Source organism: Artibeus jamaicensis, unplaced genomic scaffold (assembly GCF_021234435.1).
Source record: "Artibeus jamaicensis isolate MK-2021 breed Jamaican fruit bat unplaced genomic scaffold, CSHL_Jam_final contig_700, whole genome shotgun sequence".
Taxonomy (NCBI): domain Eukaryota; kingdom Metazoa; phylum Chordata; class Mammalia; order Chiroptera; family Phyllostomidae; genus Artibeus; species Artibeus jamaicensis.
In genome coordinates, this window is record NW_026521930.1 from 2,476,364 (window position 1) to 2,503,092 (window position 26,729).

Sequence of the window (26,729 nt, forward strand, 5' to 3'; positions counted from 1 at the left end):
TGAGGGGACATAATTCTGCCTACCACAGGAATCCCTTAAATGACCAATGGTTTACTGATAAAAAGCTTAAAACAGTGGCTCAAAACATGAATTCTGGGGCAAGACTATTTGCCTTCAACATTCAGCTCTATACCTTGGGCAAGTTACATAACTTATATGTACCTCAATTTTTCCATCTGTAAAATGGTGCTAACAACAGTGCCCACTTTGCAAGTTTGTAAATACTTAGCATGAAGCCTGGTGTGTAGTAGGTATTACACAGGCATTTATTAAATATGTGCAATTTTATTGGAACAAGTTTGTAGTGTTTAGCTGAGCCTCAGACACAGCTGTTGGTGAGGTCTTGACCCAGCTTTAAGGCACCTGAGAAACAGAAACTGACTTGGGTGTCTTGTTTTTCTCATTCTTGGACACATGCTTGTTAAGTGGCAGAGGGTAGTGAAACCATCTGTGCTGTTTAAATTGTTTATTCTTTTTTATGTTTTGCTGAGTGAGTGAATTGGTAAAAATTAGTCATGGTTTTGATAAAATTTCAAATATTTGCTGAATGAGCTAGTGGCTGGGTGGATGAATCTACCCTCAGATACGTCTCCACCGCCCCTTCCCCCCATGTGTGTTGTCTTGCTTGGATGTTCCAAGGAGGCAGCCACAGAGAAGGTGAGAAGAGTGTTGCTGGCTTCTGGCATCTGACCTGCATTTGACCTTCCACAGGATTGAGAGTTCGCTCAGCACCATGGAGAGCTCCCACAGCAACCCTCACCCTACACCGTCGGATCCCCTGGAGGCCTTTCCCCAGAAGAGGCTGGAGGCAGGTGACATCGCAGTGCTAGTTCTGTACTTCCTCTTTGTCCTGGCCGTTGGATTATGGGTAAGCCAGGCTAGGGGGAGGTAGAGAGGGGAAGAAACTAGCTCAAGGTCATACAAGAATCAGAACCTTAATTTTTTTTAATGCATCAAAGTTTGATTCTGTCAGGTATTGTATTAGGCACTTTTACTTATGTGATTTCACATAATATGCATAGTCCTTATGAAGAAGGTGCTATTACTATACCCATTTTATAGATATGAAAGCTGCTGCTCAAAGAATTTTTGTTTCTTATTCTGTTAGCAAGTAGGGAGACCTGGGGTCAGAACCCAGAACTCTTTCACTTTGAAGCCTATGATCTTTTCTAAAGGAAGTTTTTTAAAAAGTCACATGGTTCAAAAATAAAAGCATCATAAAATGAGATGCAAAGTCTCATAACTCCCCTTCTCTTTACAGGTAACCACTGTTACTAATTTTTTAGTAAATTAGTATATTCTTTTATAGTTTCTTTATGAAAATTCAAACTAATATTATTGTGCACATTACCACTTTTAAAAATAGAAGATAGCTTATTTATGATACATATTGTTTTTTATTACTATTTTTCACATTGTGTCTCTTGGAGACCTTTTCATATCAGTACATAGAAGCTTTCTCATCTTCTCAAAAGTTGCACAGTATTCCATTAGGTGATTATGCTGTATTTTATTGAAACTGTTTCCTGCTGTGTTTTCTTCTTTTTTAATATTTTATTTATTTATTTTTAGAGAGAGAGAAAGGGAGGAAGAATGAGGAGAGAAATGTCAATGTTTGGTTGCTTCTCACGTGCCCCCTACTGGGGACCTTGCCTGCAACCCAGGCATGTGCCCTGACTGGGAATTGAACCAGGGACCTTTTGGCTCACAGGCTGTCACTCAATCCACTGAGCCACACTAGCCAGGTCTGAGTTTTCCCCTTTAACATTTATGTTATAATTGTTTAACACTTTGTTCTGAAGTACAGTTGCAATTTTCTGCTTCTGTCTATCAACTTACTCAAAGTTTTGTGTATATTGTCTTTTTTTTTCAAATAAAAGAGCTGCTTTTAGCATTTCTTGTAATGCAGATTTTCTGATAAATCCTCAGCTTTTGTTTGCCTCAGAAGCCTTTATTTATCTTTCTTATGTAAAGGATAAGTTTGCTTTACAAAGATATACCTCTGTATTATTCTTGGCTGGTAGTTTCCATCTTTCCATATTTTACATATATCACTTCACTCTTCCCTGGACTGTAGGGTTTCTTCTGAGGAATCTGTTGGGGATTCCTTTGTAGGTTGCTATTTATCTTTCCCTGGATGCTTTGAGAATTCTTACTTTATCATTAACTTTTGTTAGTTTCAATATAGTGTGTTTTGGAGAAGTTTTTGAGCTGAGATAATTAGGTGTTCTGTTAGCTTCTTGTACTTTAACGTGCAGTTCCTTCTCTAGGTTTGGGAAGTTCTCATCAATTATTTCTTTGAATAGGCTCCCTGCTACCTTCTCCTTCTCTTATTCTGGGATGTCCATCATTCTTATGTTGACCTTTCTAGTGGAGTCACATAGTTCCTGTAGAGTTCTTTAACTTAAAAATAATCTGTTCCCTACTTCCTCTTTTCTCCTTTTGGAATACCCATTATCTAATGTTGCTGTTTCTAATGAAATCAGATAGTTCTCATAGGGTTCTTTTTTAAAAAGAAAAAAAAAGCTTGGTTATCTCTCTTCTTCCACCTGAATAATTTCTAGATTTCTGTTTTCAAGCTCACTAATTCTCTCTTCCATATGGTCTACTTTGTTTCCAAGGTGTTCTAATGCATTCTTCATCTCATTTATAGAGTTCTTCAGAATTTCTTTTTTTATTGGAGGGGGGTCTAGGAAGCTCTTCATTTCTCCTGCAATTTAAAATGATAACTTTGCTGGGTAAAGAAGTTTTGGTTGTAGATCTTTGCTTTAAAGCACTTTGAATATTTCTGGACTGAAATGTATTTGTTGAGAAATCAGCCGACAGTCTTATAGGCACTTCCTTGTAGGTAACTAACTACTTTTCTCTCACTACTTTTTAGATTCTCTCTTTGTCTTTAACCTTTGGCATTTTATTTATAATGTGTCTTGGTGTGGGCCTCTTTGAGTCCACCTTTTTGGAACTCTCTGTGCTTCTTGGACTTGAGTGTCTTTTTTCTTCACCATTTAGGGAAGGTTTTGGTCATTATTTCTTCAAATAGCTTTTCAATCTCTTGGTTTCCCTTTTCTTCTGGTACTCTTATGTTGTTATGCTTTACACTGTCCCAAAAGTCCCTTAAACTATCCTCATGTAAAAAATTTTTTTTTCTTTCTGCTGCTCTGGTTGGGTGTTTTTTTTTTCTACTTTTTCCTCCAAATTGCTGATTCAATCCTCTGCTTCATCCAGCCTACTGTTCATCTTTCTAGTGCATTCTTCATTTCAGATGTTGTATTCTTCATTTCTGACTGGTTGTTTTTTTTGTGTGTGTGTGTGTGGTTTCTGTGTCTTTTTTCATGCTGTTGAGAATTTTTATAATCATCTGAATTCTATATCTGATAAATTGCTTGTCTCCATTTCATCTAGTTCTTCTTCTGGTGAATTCTCTCTTTTTTTTTTTATTTGGGGGCCTATGTCTGTCTCTTCATTTTGGTTGCGTCTTTATGTTTGTTTCTGTGTATTAGATAGATCTGCAATGACCCCCAGTCTTGGTAGGATGGCCTTATATAGTAGGTGTCCTGTGGGATCCAGTGGTTCAGTGTCCTTGATCATGACCCCACAGGACACCTACTATACTGAGCTGGGTATGTCAGAAATGTCCCTTGTGTGGGTTATGTCTGCCCTCCTATTATAATTGGTCTGTTTGCACATGGAATGACCTCCTGGCTGGCTGATTGTGAGGATCAACCTTGACCACTGTATACAAGCTGCTGTGCAGGTGCTGATCACACTAAGTGGAATTCGCCTTAGCAGGGTTTAATGCCTTCCAAGATCTCCCTTTGGATATGCCACCTGTGAAACTTGATCCTGCTTTGATGTTGTCTGAAGCTGATGACTGGGTAGGTTGGCTCTGGGTCTCTTGAAAGAGAGTTGGGTCTGGGTCCCAGACCTATGTCTGGGTTTCTGACATAGGGTAGACCAATGTCAGATGCTGCCTGTGACAGGCTCTGGGCAACCTGTTTGAAGCTATCAGCAATGCACAGTGTGTGGCTGCTTCTGCTGGGCCTGAGTATGCATGGGAAGGACCAACCTGTGCACCAATGCAATGCTGGCTTTTACCAGCACTGGGCCTCAGGGCAGATCAGAAATATCCCAAGGCACCCTGAGATCTGCCTCTAACTGCTGGCTGCCTGTTAGGCTCAATCATTGAAAGAGCCTTTGGTGGTCCTCAAGTTACATAAGTTAGGTTCTTAGTGAGTCACCAAGTAGGGGTGAGTGGTGCTTACCAGACTGATACAGGTTCAAACTCAGTGCCAGTGCTGTGTCTGAGGCCACTTGGCAAATGTCCCTGAGTGTACCAAGTCTAGCTGACACCTGTTGGGTGTTTGTACATTTTGTGTTGGGGAAGGGTCTCAAGGAGTCATCAGGGTGAAGCTAGCAGAGTTTATCAAGCCAAAAGAGACCAAGATTATTCTGTGCGAGTCAGGGCTCTGCTCCAGCCAGGCACGTAAGGAAAAAATGGCTCCTGTTGCAGAGCCACACAACACAGTGTGTTCCAGGTTCTGCCAGGGGGACATAGAGCTCAGCAGGGTGGAGGCACCGAGTGTTGGGAGGATGGGGCTAGAGGTTCTCCCATGAGGGGGTGGTGCCAGTCAGGCTTAGAGTAAGGTGGGTTATGTGGCTCCCATCCCAACGCCACACAACTCAGTCACCAACAACTCTGAGTCTGCCCAAAACTCTTCACTCTAGCCCAGGCAGCTGTCCTTCTCAGCAGGCCAGAAGCTCCATAGGGTGTTGTGAGAGAGGGAGTACAGGGTGTGGGGCTATTGTTCTCCTCTAGGTTGATGCTCCACCCAGGAAAGATGACTACTGCAGTATGGGAGAATGACTCAGAATAGGGATCCTTGGGGTTTTCTCTTCGGCTGTCTCCCCAGAGCCACAAACCCCAGGTTCTCCTTATATGACTATAGTCTACTCTACCTTCTCTCTGCCAGAACCCAGAATGAGTGGCTGCAAATAAAATTTTGTGTGTTGGTCCTGTAAGAGGGCTCCTGTACCTCTAGCCAATTACCATCTCTTCTTGGTGGGCAGAAATTCTGCTGCTTTTCATAGTCAGATGTTTTGTGGGCACCTCTTCCAGGCTCTGGTACTCTGGCCTGGGAATCCCAGCTTGGGCTTGAGACCTCATGCTTCTTGGGAGGAATCCTGCCCTCAGCAGATGAGATATCCCTCCAGAAGCTCAGCCATTGGCCAAGAGAGTGGGGTCAGCCCTACACACTCACCACCCTTTCTACCATTCTCAGTGTGACTTCTTCTGTAAGTTTTTAGTTATAAGATTTTTCTTCAGCTAGTCTTCAGTTAGTTATTCAGGAAGATTGTCTATAATTCAGTTGGTCCTGGGAGGAGGTGACTGTACCTTTCACCTACTCCACTGCCATCTTTTATTCTCTGTTTGGTTCCTTTTTTACACTTTCAGTCTCTTCAGTAAAATACTTTTCTATTTATTAATTCTGTTCCTGAGCTATTGAGCTGCCTTTTAAAGTTTTTTGGGTCTTGTTGAATTTTTTCAGGACTGCTATTTTGAATTCTCTGTCATTTAGATTTCAATTTTCTATGATATCAGTTTGGTTTCTGGACAATTTCCTTTTATTCCTGTGTTATTGTGTTACCTTGGTTGTTCACGGTTGTTTATGGGTTGTTCCTCTACTGGCACATTTGATGCAGTGAACACTTTTTTTTTCATATTTGAAGTGAGACTTTATTTAAGTATTTTAGGTTTTCCAGGGATTCTAGTTGACTGTTTTCTTGTTTATCAAAAAATTACATGCCTTACTAGTTTCTCAAATTAATGTTATTTCTTTATATACAAACACTTATTTAGGCACCATTTTGATTTTAATAATTTAGAAGGTTGATAATTAGAGGTCTTTCTTTTGTTTTCAGCAGAAAAACTTTCTGGCACAAGTTTTTATTTTCTCTTACCTATGTTACTTGAGCCTTCGGGGTCATGGTGGCAGAGTGTCACTGTTGTTGTGGGAACCACTGTTTGGATGCCCCTACTGTGTCTGTGTCACCTTGGTCTCAGGGCACCACCTCCATGCTGGGGGATGTGCCTGGTTGGAGGGAGCCAGGTTCATGAGCCCACTGTGCCGTTGCCAGGTTCTGTATGACTGTGGATACCACCAGGCTGTACTAAGAGGCCATAGATGTGTCCCCACTGCTGCTACTAAGCTTCATCACAATCATGGAAGGAGCCAGGTTTTCAGGCCCTGACACTGCTTCTGCCCCCTTCACCCTCCCTCTAGCTGTAGTGTGAAAGATGTACTCTGACTTTTCCACTGCTTCCACATTAGTTGGGGCCCTGGGCTCAGCTGCAGCAGCCAGGGGAATTGCATCCTCAGGCACCATCCCTGTCCTTCCTCTCATCCTGCCTCCCTATGCATTCTAATACATCCACCTTCAGATGTGCTGATGTGTGGTTCTCTTAGGCATGCTAGTGTGTTAAGCAGAGCAACCTTTGTTAAATTATAGATGTCCAACTATTTATAGATTTAAGGGGATATACAAATAGGTCTTCTCACTTTACCATGATGCTGACATCACTCTGTAGTGTCTATTTTCTATAGGAAGATTATTTGTTGAGATGAAAAAATACAAAATCATGCCATGTCCCATCTCCTCACCAACATTCATACCCAGAGGCTTAGAGAAGTTAAAAAACTTATTTAACATCACTCAAACGATCTAGTGGCCAAAATATCAAAACACCTTCAAGGCCAGGAAGCTTACTTCTTCTAAAAATGGCTTTGTAGACCAGCTAAAAACATGGGCTCTAAAATCAGGCTGAATGAGGCTTGAATTCCTGTCCATTATGTTATCTAGAAATGTGTTATGTAAGTGGCTTGACCGCTGAACCTCAGTTTTTTCATCTGTTAGACTGATCTGATGATATCAGCCTCATGGGAACTGGTAAGAATTAAAATGGGACAATAATTTAGAATACTTAGCATAATGACTGGGACTATGCTTGTATGACACTACACAAATGCTAACACTGAATAAATGATACATATTATGGGCTGTTATAACTAAGCCATGGGTTTAAAACTCAAATGCCTAGGCACTAAGTAGGTTGTCACAAATGTGTGAAACAGGGACGAGTAGGGGCTGTATTGACCTGATCAGTTTATGTCTCCTCTAAAAGCATTCAAATTGAAATCTTCTTTATAACCATGGGTCTGATAAAATGTATTTGATATCTAAATCTGACACACTGGACTCTCAGTTTACAATCTGTGGCTTAGGCCATTTGGGGAAGGCCCCTGTTCATTAATATTTTCCCTCATTCACTTTTCTTCTTTGTTTTAGTCCACAGTGAAGACCAAAACAGACACAGTGAAAGGCTACTTCCTGGCTGGAGGGGACATGATGTGGTGGCCAGTAAGTGTTCTTTGGTTCAATTAAAGTCACTTCTCAAGGAATTTTCAAGGGCTAATGTTCTGTCTAGCCTTTGCTTTCTCAGGACACTTTAGTTGCTCATTATGTGAAAGTCACAGTCTATATTAGAGAAGGCTTAGCTCCAACCAAAATTTGTTTAATTAAAAAAAATCAGCTCACCTAAGGAAAAAAATCTAAAATTTTAGTCCACGTGATATTATTAGTACCTGGCTTCCCCCTCTATTTTTATTTATATTTGTATCTATCTATCTATCTATCTATCTATCTATCTATCTATCTACCTATCTATCTATCATCTCTTTTTCTGGATGGGAGCCATTCCTAAACAGACTCAACTTCATGTCAACAAGATGACCGACAGTGCTCTAAACCTTTCATCCTCAAGTTCTAGCCCAGCATGGGAAGAACATCTGCTTCCATGGATGTATCCCTGGAAAATATTTAATTTCTGATTATGTTCCATGCCTATTCCTCTGCCAATAACTGTGGCCAAGGTAGTTTGCTGTGCTGACAGGGTCAAGCGTGGGTCATACACTCGGAGCTGGGGGAAGTTTAATCTCCTCTGAGGCATATATGATCAGAAATAAGCAGGACTAAAGCCTTAAGAAAAATTGAAGTCTGTTAGTGAATTTTGTTTTCAAATAGATCTAAAGACATTTCCAAACACACACACATATCACACATGCTCACAGGCCTGTACTTGGTGGACCTTGGGAAGATGGTCAGGGATAATACTTTTACTTATGATATCCTAAAATAGGGTTAAATCTTTGAAGTAAGAAAAGGGAGGGCCTCCCCCATTTGCAGTGAGTCTAAACATCTAAAAGATGCAGAGTTTAAAATGCGGAGAGATAACAGGTATCTGAGCCTCCAGTCAGAACAGGATTGAAGCTCCTTTCAGCTCCATTTCTCATAGAATTATCACTATTTTCCCCTGAAAATAGTGATAATAGGGATAATAGTGATAGTAGGGAACTGAAGTTCCCTGAGAAACCCCACTTGCAAGACTTGTCCTTATTTGCCCTGAAGCAGTGACCCCCCCACAGATATTTGTCAAAAACAATCAGTGGCAGTTGGTTACCATTGCTGCTGCCTGAGGCAACAATAACATTTGGGGCCTACAATGGGGTTAACCAGGGCACTTAAAAGGAAAGCTGGATAAAGAGATGTTCATACAGTATTTCGAAAAGCTCTGACACATCCCTGGGAATATAGAAGGTCATATGTATACAAAGGGCTATGCACATGCTTAGAAAAGGCCCTAAGCTCTCACCTCCAGCTGACCTTGATGCTCTGCATAAACAGGAAGTGAAGACTAGGACAGAATTGTAAACACCTAAGCTTAGTGTTGAAAGCATACCCTGACATGAACACAAAACTCCTTGGCAAAGACTAGTAGACTTATTGCTTTCGGTTATTAAAGAAAATTTCTGTCTAGTTATTAACTGGTCACTAAACTAAGTGGAAAGATACTGAAGTGATCACACATGACAAAAATACAGACTTTATAGAATTCATTCAAGAAAGTCTCTAAGCAAATAAACAGTAGGAGCAGAAGCAACAACATCAAATTGCAAAAGCAATCAACCCTGGCGAGTCTGGAATAATCAAATTTCTACAGATGCCACATGATATTATTTTAAATGTCCACTTTTAACATAAAATTATGAGTCATGCGAAGAAATAAGAAAGTAGTCTATATACATGAAGAAGAGCAGTCAACAGAAAGCGTCCCTGAAGAAGCCCAAATGTTGGATTTACTGCATGAAGACAACAGTCCTTCACAAACTCTTCTCAAGAATGTAAGCGAACACTTACATTCATCCTGTGAGTTTACATGTTATGCTGGTACCAAAATCAAACAGATACTGCAAGGGAAAACCACAGAAAATACCTTTTATGAATATAGATTTAAAAGTCCTCACAAACCAGTCCTCGCAGTATATACAAAATATTATACACCATGACCATGAGAGAGTTATCCTAGGAATGCAAGGTTGGTTTAACATACAAAAATGCTGATTAACACAATACACAATATTACATAATAATAAAGGACGAAACTATGTGATCATCTCAATGCGTGCAGAAAAAATGTTTGATAAAATCCAACACCCCATGAGTAAAAAAAAAACCTCAGCAAACCAGAAACAGAAAGCTTTTAACCTTACAAGTGGCATGTACACAAAACCTCACATTTAACATTATGCTTAATAATAAAAGACTAAAATGTTTCCTCCAAGATAAAGAACAAGATGATGATGTCTCCTCTTGCAATTTTTACCAACATTTTACTGAAACCTCTAGCTAGGGGAACTCAAAAGAAAAATAAGTAAAAGTCATCACAGTTGAAGAGAAACAAATAAAGCTATCTTTATTTGCTGATGACGTGATCTTGAAAATAGAAAATCCTGAATGACCCAGAAAAACTACTATAGCTAATAAATGAGTTCAGCAAGTGTAGAATATAAGATCAATATAAAAATCAATATAAAAGGTCAACATTTTTTAATACTAGCAATAAACAATTAAAAAATAAAACTAAGAAAATTTCATTTACAATTATATCAAAAGAGTAAAATACTTAGTAAATTTTACAAAAGAAGTGCAACATATACAGATGAAAACATTGGAAATACTCAAAGAAGGACTAAAAAACTGGGAACACAACTTGTGTTCATTGATCTGAAGACTTAATACTGTTAGGATGGTAAAACTTCCCAACATGATCAACAGATTCAACACAGTTCTTATCAAAATTCCAGTTGCTAATTTTTTTCTGCAGAAATTGACAAGCATGTCCTAAAATTTATATGAAAATGCAAAGACCCAGAATAGTTAAAACAATCTTGAATAAAAAAAGTTGTAGGATTTACATCTCCTGATTTCAAAACTTACTACAAAGTGACCATAATAAAAAAAAATGTGTTACTGGCATAAGGATAGATAAATAGAATAGAACTGGATGAAAACCAGAGACTAGAAAGTCAACAGGAGTCACAAGAGCCCTCTCAGACAGTTCTGTCCCCCTCTCCCTCTTACCCCTGTCCCCTCTCTATTTCTACTCTATAGCTCCATCCCTCTTTTGCTTGTTCCTCACATGGTCTGCTTCTCCCTGAATCTCTCCAACATGCTTCTTTCTCTCAGCAAAATGGCAGTGATGAGCACGTTACTGAATATGCCACCCACCATCTATCCCCCTACGACACACACAGCTCCCTGAGTTATATACCTGCAGTCAAAGGGACCAGCAGAAATTCCCAAGAAAGAAAATGCAACTGGCCCAGCTTGGTCTAGGAACCCAGATTTATCTTGTCCAATCAACTGAGACCAGGGACTGGGATCAATTCCTATAAGTACAGTCTTACAGGAAATGGGGTCAAGTACCAGAAGGGGGGGGCTCTCTACTTTGCTAAGGTAGAAGCAAATCTGGGAATAACACAAGGCTCCTGATTCTCATCATGAAGCACTTTGTTCAATACCTATCATCCTTCCTTCCAGGGATGCCGCATACAGTTGTTCAAGTTGTGCACTACACAACCCTAGCACAATTCACATTTTGGGCCACACAGATATGCACATTTATTATGCTAATTTATGATAACTGGAAGTAAAAGAGTCCTGGGGAAGGAGAGTCTTTTCTAACTTGAAAAAAAAGTTCCAGATAAGCTAGAAATAGCCCTGTCTTCTCCACATTTCTTTTGTCTTCGTCCCTTTGGAGCATAGGAAGAACTGGGGGTGGAGAGGTGGTATCCTAGACCTTGGCTCCAAGATATGACCTGTCTATCTCCCCACAGGTGGGTGCATCCTTGTTCGCCAGCAACATAGGAAGTGGACATTTTATAGGCCTAGCAGGGTCAGGTGCTGCTGTGGGGATTTCTGTAGCTGCTTATGAGTTTAATGTGAGTATTGTACCATGGAGTGGACAGCCCACTCTCTACTTAAGAGAGAGATCCCAGGGGGCAGTTGTGTGAATGCCTTGCACTTCTAAAATAGAGTGGTAGTTTATGAAAAGATAAACAGGAAGCATAAAGGCACCCTGGTCAGCAAAAATCAGTTTGATCTACAAGTCTACTTGATGGGGGCCTATAAGGATTGGAGGGTGTTTCTGTGGATTAGATACAAATTGGCCATCACAAAAATTATGTGGTTCAGTGGCTCATGACCTTTTTGCCACTCCACGGATACCTGAGAGATAGAACATACTCTCTGTGTAGCAGGTCTCATTCATGATATGATTTTCAGAGGGGGAGAGAATGTACTTATTAAAGTGACCTTCATGTTTATAATAAGTAACTTTTTAGTGCTTACTCTGTGCCACTATCTTAAGTATTTTACGTACATTATTTACTATATTATAGGATTCGGTTACAGACTAGAACCAAACTGCCTGGTTTCACATCCTGGCTGCAACACCTAACAAGTTTTGTAACCTTGAACAAGTGACTTAGCATCTCTGAGCCTCATGTATAAAATAAGAATGATAATAATAGTACCTGACACATGGAAAATTAAGTGAATAAATGCTTGTGAAAGGTGCAAAGGAGTGCCTATTAAGTGCTCAGCAAACATCATCTCACTGATTTCCTTGCAACAACCCAGTGAGGCTCTGCTGCTCCCATTTCACAGGTGAAAAAAATGGGCCTCAGAGACCTATATGAATTCTAGCACCACCAGCCTACCTGACCTCATAGCCCTGTTCTTAAAAAATATTTTTATTTATTGATTTGAAAGAGAAAGACAGATTTGTTCCACTTATTTATTCATGCACTGATTGATTCTTGTATGTGCCCTGACTGGTGACCGAACCTGCAACCTTAGTGTGTCAGGACAATGCTCCAACCAACTGAGCTGCCCCCAGAGCCTCCAAGCCCTGTTTTTAACAAAGGAGGGAAGGAAATACACTTGGATAAGAGGGGATGCTATGAGGTTTATAAGACACTGTGCTAGGATTCACAAAAAAAGTGTCTATTTTCACTTGTCCCTACTTCATCCCCTTCTCCCATTTAAACATGGAAATATGACAGTCCAGGGAAGGTGAGCTACTCAGCAAGTAAGAGACTGATGCAGAGGTGCAGGCTGACCATGTTACCTCGTGGTGCAGAGGAAATCCAGGTGGGCACCTAGTCCTGGGTGGAAGCCGAGCCCTGACTCTGTTTTCTCTGCAGGGCTTATTTTCTGCGCTGATATTGGCCTGGATCTTTCTCCCCATCTATATTGCTGGTCAGGTGAGTCTGAGGGGCATTGGGTGCACTGGAATGAGGAGCCCTTTGGGAAAGGACAAGCCTGCATTCCCTTCTTCACTCCCTCCAGCATCCACCCCTCCAAATGTGGACATCCAATGGACAGTACCTAAGAGGTTCTAGCATTGGAGAGTGGCAATACACAGGTGAAAAAATTAGGAAATGTCCTTAGCAGTCTCCACCTAAAAATGGATGTCAGAGATACATATGGGGCTTTCATAGACTGGAAGAAATGTGGGCTTGAAAATATTTTTAAAACCAAAACACAAATATAAAACTTGCAGTCTCTCTTAAATGTTTAAGCCATAACATTACTACTTTTAAGTAAAAAATAAATCATTTCAGTGTCTTCCCTCCTTTCTATGTGAAGCTATAATAATTGAGTTATTTCTGGCTGTTATGAAATATTTTAATTTTTATTACCAAATAATGGTAATAGAATCTTCTTTAGAATTTTTGAAAGAGTACTTTTAAATGTCATTCCTGATCTTATTGACAACTTCCTATCACTTGTAATGTCTACATGTCACTTGCTCTGTTTTAGATGTTCTACCATACATGGCAAGATCATGCAATATCATAGTATTGGTTATAAAGAAATAACTGATTTTTCACTTTCTATTATAAAAATTTAAAAATACACAAAGTGCAAAGAACTGCTTCATGATAAGAGAAATCACTTTGCACCAGAAGCAGTGTACTCCATGTGAAGGAGGGCAATGATGTGGGGATAAATAATCTCACCTGGAGATAATACTGAGTCCAAATAAGAGAGGCCTTTGGTAAGGGGGGCCTGAGTCTGCCCACTCCCCTTGTAATGAGCTCCTGCATGGACAAGATATCCGTCTTGTCTAACAACACTAGATGGAGCACCAGGGTCTCTTGAACAAGAGACCTACTATGGGAAGGCATCAAGGATGGTGGAGGTACAGGTTAGTTCACAGGTAGGGTGGCCAGGCATTCTCAGGTGATGGTTTTCGCTTTCTATGGCAAGTGAAAGGTCGTGTCATCTGTTGAGAGTGAGGAAGGAGCTCATGTGGCTGAAGGTTGAGAAGAGACACAGAGGCTGAAGATGACTGCTGTAGCTGTTTGTGATAGAAACAGGGAACAACCATGTGTCTATCAGCAGGGGCTGGTATCCATAGAAATGTCATGCCAAGAAAGATGCAAAGCTACCCAGTTCACTTTTATTGGAAAATAAAATGAACACAGAAAAGAGTGATAAAACCCAAGGAAACAGTTTCACAAATGATTGTAAAATGAACACCCACATCAAGACATAAGACATCTCAGTCTCACCCATGTGCCTTCAGGAGCTCTCATTGCCTCCACTCTCCTCGACATTCACCACACTCACATCCTTGCTTTTTCTTACAGTTTTAATTATGCATAATTAAACAGCATGGCTTAATTTTACTTTTTAAACCTATACATGTAAATGGAATCAGGGGAACATGTTGTTTCATTGCACGTAGCTAATGTGTTAATTTTCATTGCTATAGAGTGTATGTAGAATAATGACACCCAATATATTTGTCCATTTTTAATGTTTGGTTGTGATGGAAATGCTGCTTTGAAATGAACCTTTGTATACAAGTGTCCTGATGGGCACAAACATGTGTTTATGGAGAGATATCTGCCAATGCAACTCCTGGTCATTGGCTATGTTTATCTGGCTTGACTAGATACTGCTGAACTTTCTCCCAGAGCAGTTGTATCAGCTGATCCTCCCGCTTGCAGTGTATGCAAATTCCCTTGGCTTCGTTGTTCCACATCCTTGCTGTTACTTGATATTTTCTTGCTAATCTGGTGTGTAGCAGTGTCTCACTGTATTTTCAATCACCAGTTTGGTTTACATACTTTCTAGTCATTTGAATTTCCTTTTTGGGGAAGTAACTTGTCTAAGAGCTTTGCCAACTTTTCTATTAGGCCATATAGATTCTTACTGATATATATTCTGAAAACAAGTCTTGAGGGTGGTTATACGTGTTGCAAATATCTTCTTTTTCCTTTTTTGGTATGCTTTTTCATTTCTTTTTTTTAATTTTTTTTTATTGATTATGCTGTTACAGTTGTTCTATTCCCCCTTTCATTCCCCTCCACCCTACCCCCCCATCCCCACCATTACCCCCCTTTAGTTTATGACCACGTGTCTCAAGTCCTTTAGATTCTATATTTCCCATGCTATTCTTGCCCCCCCATCTATTTTCTATCTACTGTCTATGCTACTTATTTTCTGTACCTTCTCCCCCCTTCTCCTCCTCCCACTCCCCTGTTGCTAACCCTCCTTGAGATCTTCATTTCTATGTTTCCACTCCTGATCTAGCTGTCCTTTTAGTTTGCTTTTGTTTTAGGTGTGGTTGTTAATAACTGTGAGTTTGTTGTCCTTTCACTGTTCATGTTTCTTTAACTTCTTTTTCTTAGATAAGTCCCTTTAACATTTCATATAATAAGGGCTTGGTGATGATGAACTCCTTGAATTTGATCTGATCTGAGAAGCACTTTATCTGTCCTTCCATTCTAAATGAAAGTTTTGCTGGATAGAGCAATCTTGGTTGTAGGTCTTTGGATTTCATGACTTGGAATACCTCTTTCCAGCCCCTTCTTGCCTATAAGGTCTCTTTTGAGAAACCCGCTGACAGTCTGATGGGGACTCCTTTGTAGGTGACTGTCCCCTTAGCTCTTGCTGCTTCTAGGATTCTCTCCTTCATTTTAATCTTGGCTAATATAATTATGATGTGCCTTGGTGTGTTCCTTCTTGGGTCCAACTTCTTTGGGACTCTCTGAGCTTCCTGGATTTCCTGGAAGTCTATTTCCTTTGCCAGATTGGGGAAATTCTCCTTTCTTATTTGTTCAAATAAGTTTTCCACTGGTGGCTGTGCCTTTCCCCCTTCTGGTACCCCTATAATTCGGATGTTGGAGCGTTTAAAGATGTCCTGGAGGTTCCTAAGACTTTCCTCATTTCTTTGAATTCTTGCTCCTTGACTCTTTTCTGTTTGGCCATTATTTGCTTTCTTCTGGTCCACTCCATTGATTTGAGTCCCAGTTTCCTTTTCATTGCTATTGGTGTCCTGTGCAATTCCATTCATTTCAATTAGTTTTGCCTTCATATATTTGTCTAATTTGTCGGTATAATCAACCAGTTCTATGAGGATCCTGATGACCAGTGTTTTAAACTGTGCGTCTGAGAGTTTTGCTATTTCTTCATCGCTTAGATCTATGGGCTCTGGGGCTTTGAGATATTCTTGTGCCATTTTTGGTCTGTTCTGGCCCTTTAAGTGTGAGAAGCGGCGCCTTGGACTCCCAGGTCGCTGGGTTGTGACGCTGTATGTGGGGGCGTGGTCAGAGCAGGGAAATGGCGACCCCCTCTGCTGTATCTCACAGCTGGGTGAGGATCAGTGCATTAGGTGGTTCGCCTGGGCCGGGCCACTCAGAGTCACTGGGTTATGACACTGTATGTGGAGGTGGGGTCAGAGCAGGGAAATGGCGGCGCCCTCCACTGCCACTTGCTGTGGGGACCCACCGGGCTCCAGTCCAACCGCCCACTTCCTCGCCTGTCCACCCACGCATAAATGCGCGACCACAGTCAACACGCAGCACCGCTCCCCCGCTGTCTCCCCCGCGGTCGCTCGCCTGGTCGCTCGCTCGGTCGCTCACTAGGTCCAACCCTGAGCCTGGATTCCGTGCGTCTGGATTCCGCTCGCCTGAGTCCGTCCGACCGAGTTTTCCTGTGCAACCCCGTTTCACCAGCCGCTGGTTTCTCCCCTTACCGGTCAGGCTGAAGAATTTGTTGTTAACGGACTTCCGAAAAGTTCAATTTTCCGTGTTCTGACTATGTTTTCTGTTGCTAATATTTAGTTGTCTCTAAACTTGGTTGTGTGAGAAGGCACAGCACATCCACCTATGCCTCCATCTTGGCGGAAGTCCTCTGTTTTTCATTTCTTAATGGTGTTTTCACAAACAGATCCCAATTGCAGTTTTATCACATTTACCCCCTTTTCCTGCCTTATTTGGTTTGTCTCAGAAAAACCTTTTCCTATTCCAGGTCATAAAAAAATTGTCTATATTATCCCCTAGAACTTTTCACATTTAAGCCAGTTATCCACCTAGAATGAATTTCTGTCATCTTTTGAGAATAGGATAATGCTAATACAACCCATCAAGAAAATTACAGATCAATTTTACTTATGAATATGAAAAATAAACTATACTCTCCATCCACAGTATCTTCCATTATTACATTCATTTTACTCATTTGCTGAAAAAGCACTTATTGAACTGAATACCAGCTGTGTGTCAGTTCCTGTGTGTCAGTTCCTGATAGTCTTTTGTCTCATCAGACCCTTATGATCTTTTCTTTGTTACTGGGAAAATTTCCTTCCCTCCATAGTACAAGTAACTTCTATTCATCTTTCAAATCCTCCTTGACACCACAGTTCTTCCAGAAAGCCCCTTCAGGACCCCTCTTCTACTGTATTTGCCACAGTTGCTCTTTTTCATTTGCTTATGTTATCATAAATGAAAATTTACGTCCCACTAGACCAGGGTTTCTCAGCCTCAGCAGCTGAGACATGCTGGGCTGGCAGATCTTCGCTGTGTGTATTTGTGTAGGGGCTGTCCTGTGCACCCTGTTCTCTACCCACTAGATGACAGTAGCATCCCTCAGACTGTGGCCACTGAGATGTACACAGACATTGTAAATGTTCCTTGTGAAGGCACAAATCTTCCTTGGCTGAGAACCACCTCCTTGGACAGTGTGTCTCTCCCATTGGATCGTAACAGTGATTTTCAACCAGACTGCCACAAGAATTTTTAAAACATGCAATACCTGACCTCTTTTCCCTCAGATTGTCAAATTAAAAAAAATAACTATAACCAATACAACAATAGCCATCCAGTGTTAATGAACTACCTATTTTTCTTGTCAGGTTGGGAAATGTGTGTAGGTGTGTGTGTGTATATATATAATATTTTTGGTGTGCTGCAAATTTTTAGTAATTAGTTTGTGTGCCATGAGATGAAAAAGGTTGAAAATCTCTGGACACTAAGGTCCAGGAAGGCAGGAACCATCTCATTTTCTCCCAGTGTCTGCCCATAGTGGATGTGCAATAAATAATTGTAGAAATGACTCAATAGCAGGGTCTTACATGAATTGAGAAAGAAGTGAAATGAAGAATGAGCTGACGCCCAAAAGAAGAGGCACCAATTAAGGACTGGAAGTCCTGGCCCAGTCCCAAAGCAGGGCTCATCAAAGTTAGCAAACAAGAGAGCTGCACTGATGAAAATTTGGGGTTTCAGAGGTAAATGGGGGCCTGGAAGTGACAAGATTCAGGTGTTGGTCAGAGAAACAGGTGGCTGAGGAGAAATGACCAAGTGTTGTTGGGGATGAGCAAAGTAGGGTACTGTGTGGGGTATGGCATGTGGGGTTCGCTGAACTGTCTTTGAAGTTGCTTCCAGACTGGGGAACCATCTGGGAAGAAGGGAAGCAGGTGTTAAAGCTGGGATCCCCACTGAGTGCTGGGCAGGGCTCCAGGGACAGATGGGAGTAGGGGTGTGGCTTTCTGAGGAAGAGTGAGGGACTCTATATGAGGATGGGAGGTCCAATCTGGATGTGGTAGGGAAAATGCACAAATGCTGCCATCCCCTTGCTGCCCTCCTCCCCCAGGAGATAAGGAGGGTGTGAGGGAGGGAGGAGCTACCAGCATGGAGGTCCTAAGGAGCTAGGGTGGTCATCTCCCAAGACAGCTTTCACTTATTTTTTCCTGTTATCATTCACCCTACAACTACCAGAGGGTGGTTTCCCTTCTGTATGAACAGCCTCCTCTCTGCTTCTATCTTGTCTCTCACAACCTTACTGACTGGCAAACTACCTTCTTGGGTACTTTACAATAAGCAGCCTAGGCTCTGCCTCCCATCTGTCAGTGGGCTTCACGTTTCACCCCAGAGTTTGATTTCCAGATATCAATGTTGCTCACCTTCTGAGACTTTCATCCCTCCTTCCTTTCTTAGCTGATTAGGAACTTCCTGGGCATACAGGCTGTGCTGCTGCCCCTAGGTTGAAACAGAGGTCGATCGATAGTAAAGGTGGTTGGCCAGTGATAAGGAGTCCAGCCACACAAGACCAGCTGGTGCTTTTCCTTCACAGATGAGAGAGTGAACCCACTTACCTGAGTGGGCCAAAGCCCTGGAGTGCTCTCTATAATTAGCTCTCATACCTGTCACCAAGGGTGTGCTCATTCTACATGATTTGATTGAATCTTTCTGTGCGTCATTCCCTGATAGAGTGTCAGAGCTCAGAATAACAGTATTCTGAAAAATCCCAGTTGTGTTGGCCTTGCAGCAGATCTGAGGTTCAAGGCAAGACATTCATGGGGGTCAGAATCCCAAACAGCCCTTTTGATGAAAGGAAGAAAAAAGAGCTTTGTTCTTCTTATATTTCTTTTAAAATGTCCATGTATTCCTGGAGTTCATCTTTGTGAATATTTTATTATGAAGAAAATATCAAGCACGCATCAAAATTGAAATAAATTTCCACTGAACATCACCTCTTATACTCTCGAACATCCAGATCCTACCATTATGCTTTGCTGTTCTTGTATCAAGTCTGCCCAGCTAGTCTCCCAGTCTCCCTCCCCATCTTTTTCCGCCTTCACAATCTGACCTTGGAATGGAGGGTTTGCCATTTGTCATGGTCAGGCATCCATTTGTCTCCTTCCTGGGTTCGATTAGTGCAATACCCTAGAGGAGGAGCTGTAAACATTTCTACAAATACCATCATTACTCTGTCCTTTTCCTTCCAAGATCTAGCAGCTTGTGGAAGAACTATTGTTGGCTTGAGGTCCCAGAAGCTAGATATGACATCTTTCAACCCCCAGTCTGAGAGTACAATGGGAATGAAGAGATGGGGAAAGGACATGTCAAACCTCAAGAAAAGTGTTGCCCAAATAATGGTTTTCAGCAACATGGCTCAGACCTTAGTGTGTCCCATATGGTAACGACACCTGGCTTCAAACCACCTACCCTACGGTATGGGGGAGCGTCCCTAATTCAGTGCCTCCCTGGTGAGGGAGTTCTCTGAACTTTCTCTTACCTCTGGAATCTGCATAGCTTTCTATGAGTTCCCAATTTCATAGTGACCTGGCTAAAGCTTTACAGTAAAGTAATTTCTCCAAAGTTTAAAACATGAACAAATAAAAACTACTGAGTTGATTTTAGGTGTTCAGCATGTGGCCAATGACAGTGAATCACATAGTGAATTTATTTCCTGTTCTGTAGTCTGTCCACTGTTTGATGAATGCCAAGGGAAAGTCTCACGTTGGTGCGAGTATGCCCTTAATTCTGACCAGTGCTTCTCCAAAACTTTTTTTCTTTTTAAAGAAAGAATGACTAGGCTCCGAGCCCAGAGTCTTTGCTGTGCAACAATAAGTTTCCAGAAAAAAATAGAAAATTAATTAATTATTTCATTATTCATGTGTCTATTTTTGCTGATTCTCATAAATTTAGAATCTCTTTTCCATTTACAGTGCAGATTTGAAATTTCCTTTTTAGATCAATTTATTTACATAAAAACATGAGCTGGTTGAAAGAGAAACATTATCAATTAATAATAGTGAAGATGGCAGAAATGGGGGTGGGGTACACAAGTGCCTCACATTTGGGAAGTAAGATACTTGGTACATACCCTTGCACAGAACGCCAATTCCTCCACACCCCACCTCTTTGCTCCCATCTTCTCCTGCCTTTTTTGAGTCCTCCATTGAGAATCCCTCCAGGCACATGCATTTGAGTTGGGGAAAGTGGGGAGAGGGCTGGTATCATGAGGCCATGTGCCCAGAGTTGGTGGGTGGTGAAAACTCAGCTCTGGCCCCCAGGTCACCACGATGCCAGAATACCTCAGGAAACGCTTTGGTGGCAACAGGATCCCCATCACCCTGGCTGTGCTCTACCTGTTTATCTACATCTTCACCAAGATCTCGGTAAGGTGAGAAGGTTGGTGACAGCCCCTTGCTGGGGTGTCTCCATTCCATGCACTTTCTCCAGGCTTCAGGGAGGTTAGAGGAAGATGGGAGGGGCAGGGGTAAGGTAAGCATGGGCGGAGGGAGTCAGGAGAAAGGGTAGAGAGAAGGACTCCTCATCCCCTCTTGCCAAAGCTTCTTTGGCAACATCTCAGGATGGTGCAGTTCACTGACTGGAACTACCAAGAGATCTTGGATGGGACTTTGATCTTCCTCCTGAGATAGGCAGTGATCAGCTATTAATCAGATGTGCTGATGGCCCATAAACTTGCCCCATCCTGACCTTTGGATGGGCAGAGCTTCTGGAAAGTGACCAAGATCAGAGGCACTGCAGCCTCCAGGCATGCATTTCTCAGCCAGGCCAACTCACAGGGATGCTGTCTTCTAATCCAGCTGAAGATGGAAGAGCTAGTCCTATGTGAGGGAGTGAGAGGGGCAAAGGAGTCCCATTTGATCTAAACAGGAACTGGCTCTACACCTGGGGAAGCCTTCACAAGGGCAGTTACATCAGTGGAGAAGTTTAGAGAAAGGAACTGTCATTCCAAAAAGATGGGTTAGAAACAGCAAAAACTTGGAGACATGGATGAACATGACTTGTTAAGGAAACAGGGCTTGTTTTGGAGTGCCTGGAGAACTGGTAATAGGAAGTGAATAAAGGAAATGAGAGCAAGCAGCAGGTAAATCATTCCAGGCTTGGGATGCAACATAGTTAATTTATTTAGACCACCATGGAGATGCCAGAGAGCCACTGAAGAGCTTAACTGGGAAGAAGGAGGAGATGACCATGATGGTATCTGATTAGGTGCACTGTGGAGAAGAGGGTGGAAGAACACCAAGAGTGGAAATGGGAAGACCACTGAGGAGGTTGTTGTATCAGCCCAGGGAAGAGGTCTCAAATGTAATTGTCCACAGGGCTCCAGTTTGAGACCCAAAATCTGGCAGCAGATGGATGAAGAAATAACACTATATGATTCTTCTGTGTTTTCCAGAGTCTAGGTTGGGGTCTGAATGCAGGCTAGGGGAACCTGTGATGCAAATGTCCATCCATTCATCTCCCGGCCATCTACCCATCTGTCCACTTCGTGTTTCTACAGGTGGACATGTATGCAGGTGCCATTTTTATTCAGCAGTCTTTGAAATTGGATCTGTACCTGGCCATAACTGGGCTGTTGGTCATCACAGCTGTATACACTGTTGCAGGTATGACTGAATAAGGAGTGATGCTGGGAGGGGTGGTGTTTAAGGACTGTGGGCCACCCCATCTCTTCCTGACCCATCTTCTGGTGTTCCACTCTCTTGACCTCACTAAACTTCACTTCATTATCCCAAATAATATAATTTCTTTTGGTTGCTGTCCTAATGAAGAGGGTTGCCTGATAAGGTAGAGGATTTTAAAATGCACTACAACTGCATCAAGTATTTTTTATTTATTCGAGACCTATTATTGAGAACCTACTAAGTACACAGTATGTGTATTCACATGGCACTAAGCAAAACTAGGTCATAAACTACTAGAGCCTGAGGCTGGGCAGCTTCATCAGTTCCCCTCAGACTTGCATCCTAGAACAGTGACTGGCATAGAGTAGAGTCTTGACCAGTATCTGTTGAGTTTTTTAAAGATATATTTTATTTATTATGCTATTACAGTTGTCCCATTCCCCCCCCTTTGTTCCCCTCCACCCTTCCCACTCCTTCCCACTCACATTCCCCCTCTTAATTCATGTCCATGTGTCATATGTGGCTTTTACATTTCCCATACTATTCTTGCCCTCCCCCTATCTATTTCCTACCTACCATCTATGCTACTTATTCTCTGTACCTTCTCCCCCCTTCTCCTCCTCCCACTCTCCTGTTGCTAACGCTCCATGTGATCTCCATTTCTATGGTTCCATTCCTGATCTAGCTGTCCTCTTAGTTTGCTTTTGTTTTAGGTGTGATTATTAATAACTGAGTTTGCTGTCATTTTAGTATACATGTTTTTTCTCTTCTTTTTCTTAGATAAGTCCCTTTAACATTTCATATAATAAGGGTTTGGTGATGATGAACTCCTTGAACTTGACCTTATCTGAGAAGCACTTTATCTGCCCTTCCATTCTAAATGAGAGCTTTGCTGGATAGAGCAATCTTGGATGTAGGTCTTTGGATTTCATGACTTGGAATACTTCTTTCCAGCCCCTTCTTGCCTGTAAGGTCTCTTTTGAGAAATCAGTTGACGGTCTGATGGGAACTCCTTTATAAGTGACTGTCCCCTTATCTCTTGCTGCTTCTAGGATTCTCTCCTTCATTTTAATCTTGGCTAATGTAATTATGATGTGCCTTGGTGTGTTCCTCCTTGGGTCCAACTTCTTTGGGATTCTCTGAGCTTCCTGGACTTCCTGGAAGTCTATTTTTTTGCCAGAAAGGAAGTCTTTCCATTGCCAGATTGGGGAAATTCTCCTTTATTGTTTGTTCAAATAATTCTTCCACTTGTTGCTCTTCCTCTTGCCTTTCTGGTACCCCTATAATTCAGATGTTGGAACATTTAAAGATAACCTGGAGGTTCCTAAGCCTCTCCTCATTTTTTTGAATTTTTGTTTCTTCATTCTTTGCTGATTGGATGTTCCTTTCTTCCTTCTGGTTTACTTCATTGATTTGAGTCCCAGTTTCCTTCCCATCACTATTGGTTCCCTGTGTATTTCCCTTTATTTCACTTAGTTTAGCCTTTATTTGTTCCTCTAATTTGTGACTAAAATCAACCAGTTCTGTGAGCATCCTGATCACCAGTGCTTTGAACTATGCATCTGATAGGTTAGCTATCTCTTGGTCGTTTAGAAGTATTGGTTCTGGAGCTTTAAGTGGTTCTTCTTCTTGAGCCATAATGTTTTGGTCTGTTTGCACCTGTTAGGTATTAGGGTCTGAGTCTTTGGTGTTCACCAGGGCTGAGCAACCCAGTTGCTGGGTTGTGACGCTCTATGTGGCAGCAGGGTCAGAGAGGGGCAGTGGCATTTGCTCTGCTCTCTCTCAGACCTCAGTCCCCTCTGCTGCTTCCTGCAAGCAAAGTGGGCCCTTCTGGTGCTGGTTCCTGGGTGTGTGGGCATGTGCACCCTCTAGGACCCTGTGGGTCTCTCCAACGAACTCTCTGTGAGCCTGGGAGCCGATCCTGGCACCTTGACCCCCAAAAGTTTTTCCAATTGGTACTTTTAGGCTTTAATTCCTGTCACTGGGGCCCTGGTTTGCGCTCAACCCCGCTCCACCAGCTGCTAACTCCACCCCTCTTACTGTCCGGCTACATGGTTTATTGTTGTCGGACTTCTGGACAGTTCAATTTTCTATCTGTTTTGGTTGTGTTTTTGTTACTAAATGTTTGTTGTCTTTAAACTTGGTTGTGTGAGGAGGCACAATGTTTCCACCTATGTCTCCATCTTGGCTGGCCTGGCTGATTTTTTTTTAGCACTAGGAGAAACTCTGTGCCTGGAGCCCAGAGAAAGGGATGGGCCAGTCACAGCTGCCAATTAATCTTCATGTTTCCTTGTTTGGGGGTCTGTTCCCCCATTAGAGTGTATGCTCTGTGAAGACAGTGAACATGCTATTGTCCTGTTTGCCTCTGTATTCCACCATGTAGAACTCCATGGGAGCACCCACTAGATGTTAGTGAATATCCAATAAAATACTAAACACAGTGTTTGGCACATGATAATGCTCCATAAATGTTAGTGTAAAAATGATGGTGGATTTCAGTGGTACCAAATCTTCAGGATCTCACCATACTCGTGCAGATTAATTGCATGGGAGGACAGCAGAGAACTGGGGCTGAAAGCTAGGCCAGACCTTTTCCACTTGGGACAAACTCCTATTCCTGTTAGCAAGGAAGGAGAGGCACGGAACACCACACCCATGGGCATGGCTTTTATGGTGCAGTGACCTTGCCCAGCAGCAAACATGTTTCTAGCAGACGTGTCCCCTCCCTTTGGGGAAGAAGTGGGGAAAGCAATATAAGGAAAAGACTAGAAAAATTGCTCTGTCCAGAATTATTACAAAGATTTTCCTAGGTGGCAAAACCAACAGTCCCCCGAGGCCAACCACCACCACTCTGTTCAGGAAGCCTATTAGGGTTCTGAAGCCCTCACATTCTTTTTCCGATGTTAAAAACAAAGGTATTCAGAGCCTGGGGACTATGGTCTAAGCATCACTTCCTATATCACTCAGAAATTACTGTGTAACAACCACTGACAAATTTAGGGACTTAAAACAACAATGGTTCTTTGTTGCTCACAATTCACTTCACAGATTTTCTGCTGCTGGTGGTTCTTCTGGTCTCACCTGGTTCAGATGAATTGTAGCCAGATGGCACCTGGCACAGATGTTGTAACAAGGTGGCCTCACCCACATGGCTAGTGGTTTGCTTGGGCTTTCAGCCAGACTTTCCCTCCATGCAGACCACCATCCTCCACTAAGCCAACTATGTTTCTTAAAGAAGCATGGTGGACCTCAGGGCAACGGCAGAGCAAAAACAGGAGCTGAAGGCTCCCTTGAGGCCTAAGCTTGAAGCTGCATGATATCACATCCATCATGTTCTGTCAGTCAGAGCATGTCATTTGGTCAAGCCCATATTTGAGAGGTAGAGAAATCAACTTCACCTCAACATGGAAGGAGTAGTAAAGTCACACTGCAAAACAGACATGCACAGGAGACATTGTGGCCATCTTTCCAGACAATTAACACTGAGCAACCTCCACAGTCAGGTCTTGACCTTTCAGGTTCCCTCTGTGACCCAGAGTTAAGTCCTCTCTGTCAGAGCACCTGACCCTCACATAAGTACTTATTCCTCCCTCCCCAGGTGGCCTGGCTGCTGTGATCTACACTGATGCCCTGCAGACTGTGATCATGCTTGCAGGAGCGCTCACCCTGATGGGCTACAGTAAGTGGGTGTCCGGTCACTTGGGTGGATGGCAGCACCTCCTTCAAGCAGGGACATCTCTTTTCACCACTGGGATCAGCAAACCCAGCTGTCAAAAGCTTACTCCTGGGGCCTTCCTGCTCGAGGCATGGTTACTTTAGCAGAAGGAGAGCTGTGCTTATCACAAAAACTTGCTGTGTTTTTAAAGTCAAAATTAATAGCTCTTTCTGTATTAAGATGGATAAATGATTAAATACATAAATAAAAGAGATATATGTGTATATTTTTTATTATTTTACTCTTAGCCCATAAGACTCTTAGTCTTATATTTAAAGCAGATTTCTTGTAGACATCACGTAGTTGTTTTTTAAAATGAATCTAATGATCTCTTTCTAATTTATGTCTTTAGGTTAATTCCATTGATATCATTATTGATAGGATTAGTACTATCTTGCTAGTAGCTTATTTTTTCCACTTTTCTTCATTTATGGCTTATTTTAGTGCTGGCCATCCAGTTTACAAGAATCATCTCAGTCTACCTTCAGATTTTATTGCACTGCTTCATTACAGTGTTGCGGTTTCAGAACCTCATGACTGTGTGCTCTCAGATCCTCCCTGTTGTGTTTTGTGTTATTGTTGCCACACATTTACTCATGTTATAAACCCTGTTCACTGCTACAAGTTTTGCTGTAGACAGTCCACTATCTTCTAGAGTGATATAAAGAAAAAAGTCTTACATAATGTAAATTAATATAAGCTTTCATTCTATTTCTGAATATCTCTATTTCTCATAATGTGGGGCTTGTGGTAATGGACTTCATTTTTGTTTGCCTAAAAACATCTCCATTTTTCCTTCATTTTTGAAAAATATTCTCGCTGGGTATAATATTGTAAGTTATTTTTATTTCCAAGCACTTTAAAGGTGCCACTCTATTGTTTTGTGGGTTGCATAGCTCTGGAGTGGTCTACTGTAATTCTTACCTTTATTTCTCTCAGTGTAGCATGGGCTTCTCCCTGCCCCCTTTGACTGACTTCAAGACTTTTTATTTATTTTTCATATTCAGCAGTTTTCATGTGATAGGTCTAGATGAGAATATATGATTTTTCATATTTATCTTGCTTGGGATTCTCTAAGATTTTTGGAATTGTGATTTAATTCTG

The 26,729-nt window shown here is 41.8% G+C and overlaps 1 protein-coding gene across 1 annotated transcript in view; it reads left to right on the forward strand.

The window, feature by feature from the left end:
* Window positions 1-26,729, forward strand: part of SLC5A11 (solute carrier family 5 member 11) — a 63,053-nt gene that overhangs the window by 16,629 nt on the left and 19,695 nt on the right. Inside the window, exons 2-8 of the mRNA XM_037127429.2 lie at window positions 712-868; window positions 7,345-7,416; window positions 11,232-11,336; window positions 12,603-12,662; window positions 20,549-20,653; window positions 21,787-21,892; window positions 25,509-25,589. Of these exons, the coding sequence (XP_036983324.2) occupies window positions 734-868; window positions 7,345-7,416; window positions 11,232-11,336; window positions 12,603-12,662; window positions 20,549-20,653; window positions 21,787-21,892; window positions 25,509-25,589 (664 nt within the window). The 5' untranslated portion in view covers window positions 712-733. The remainder of the gene's footprint in view (window positions 1-711; window positions 869-7,344; window positions 7,417-11,231; window positions 11,337-12,602; window positions 12,663-20,548; window positions 20,654-21,786; window positions 21,893-25,508; window positions 25,590-26,729) is intronic.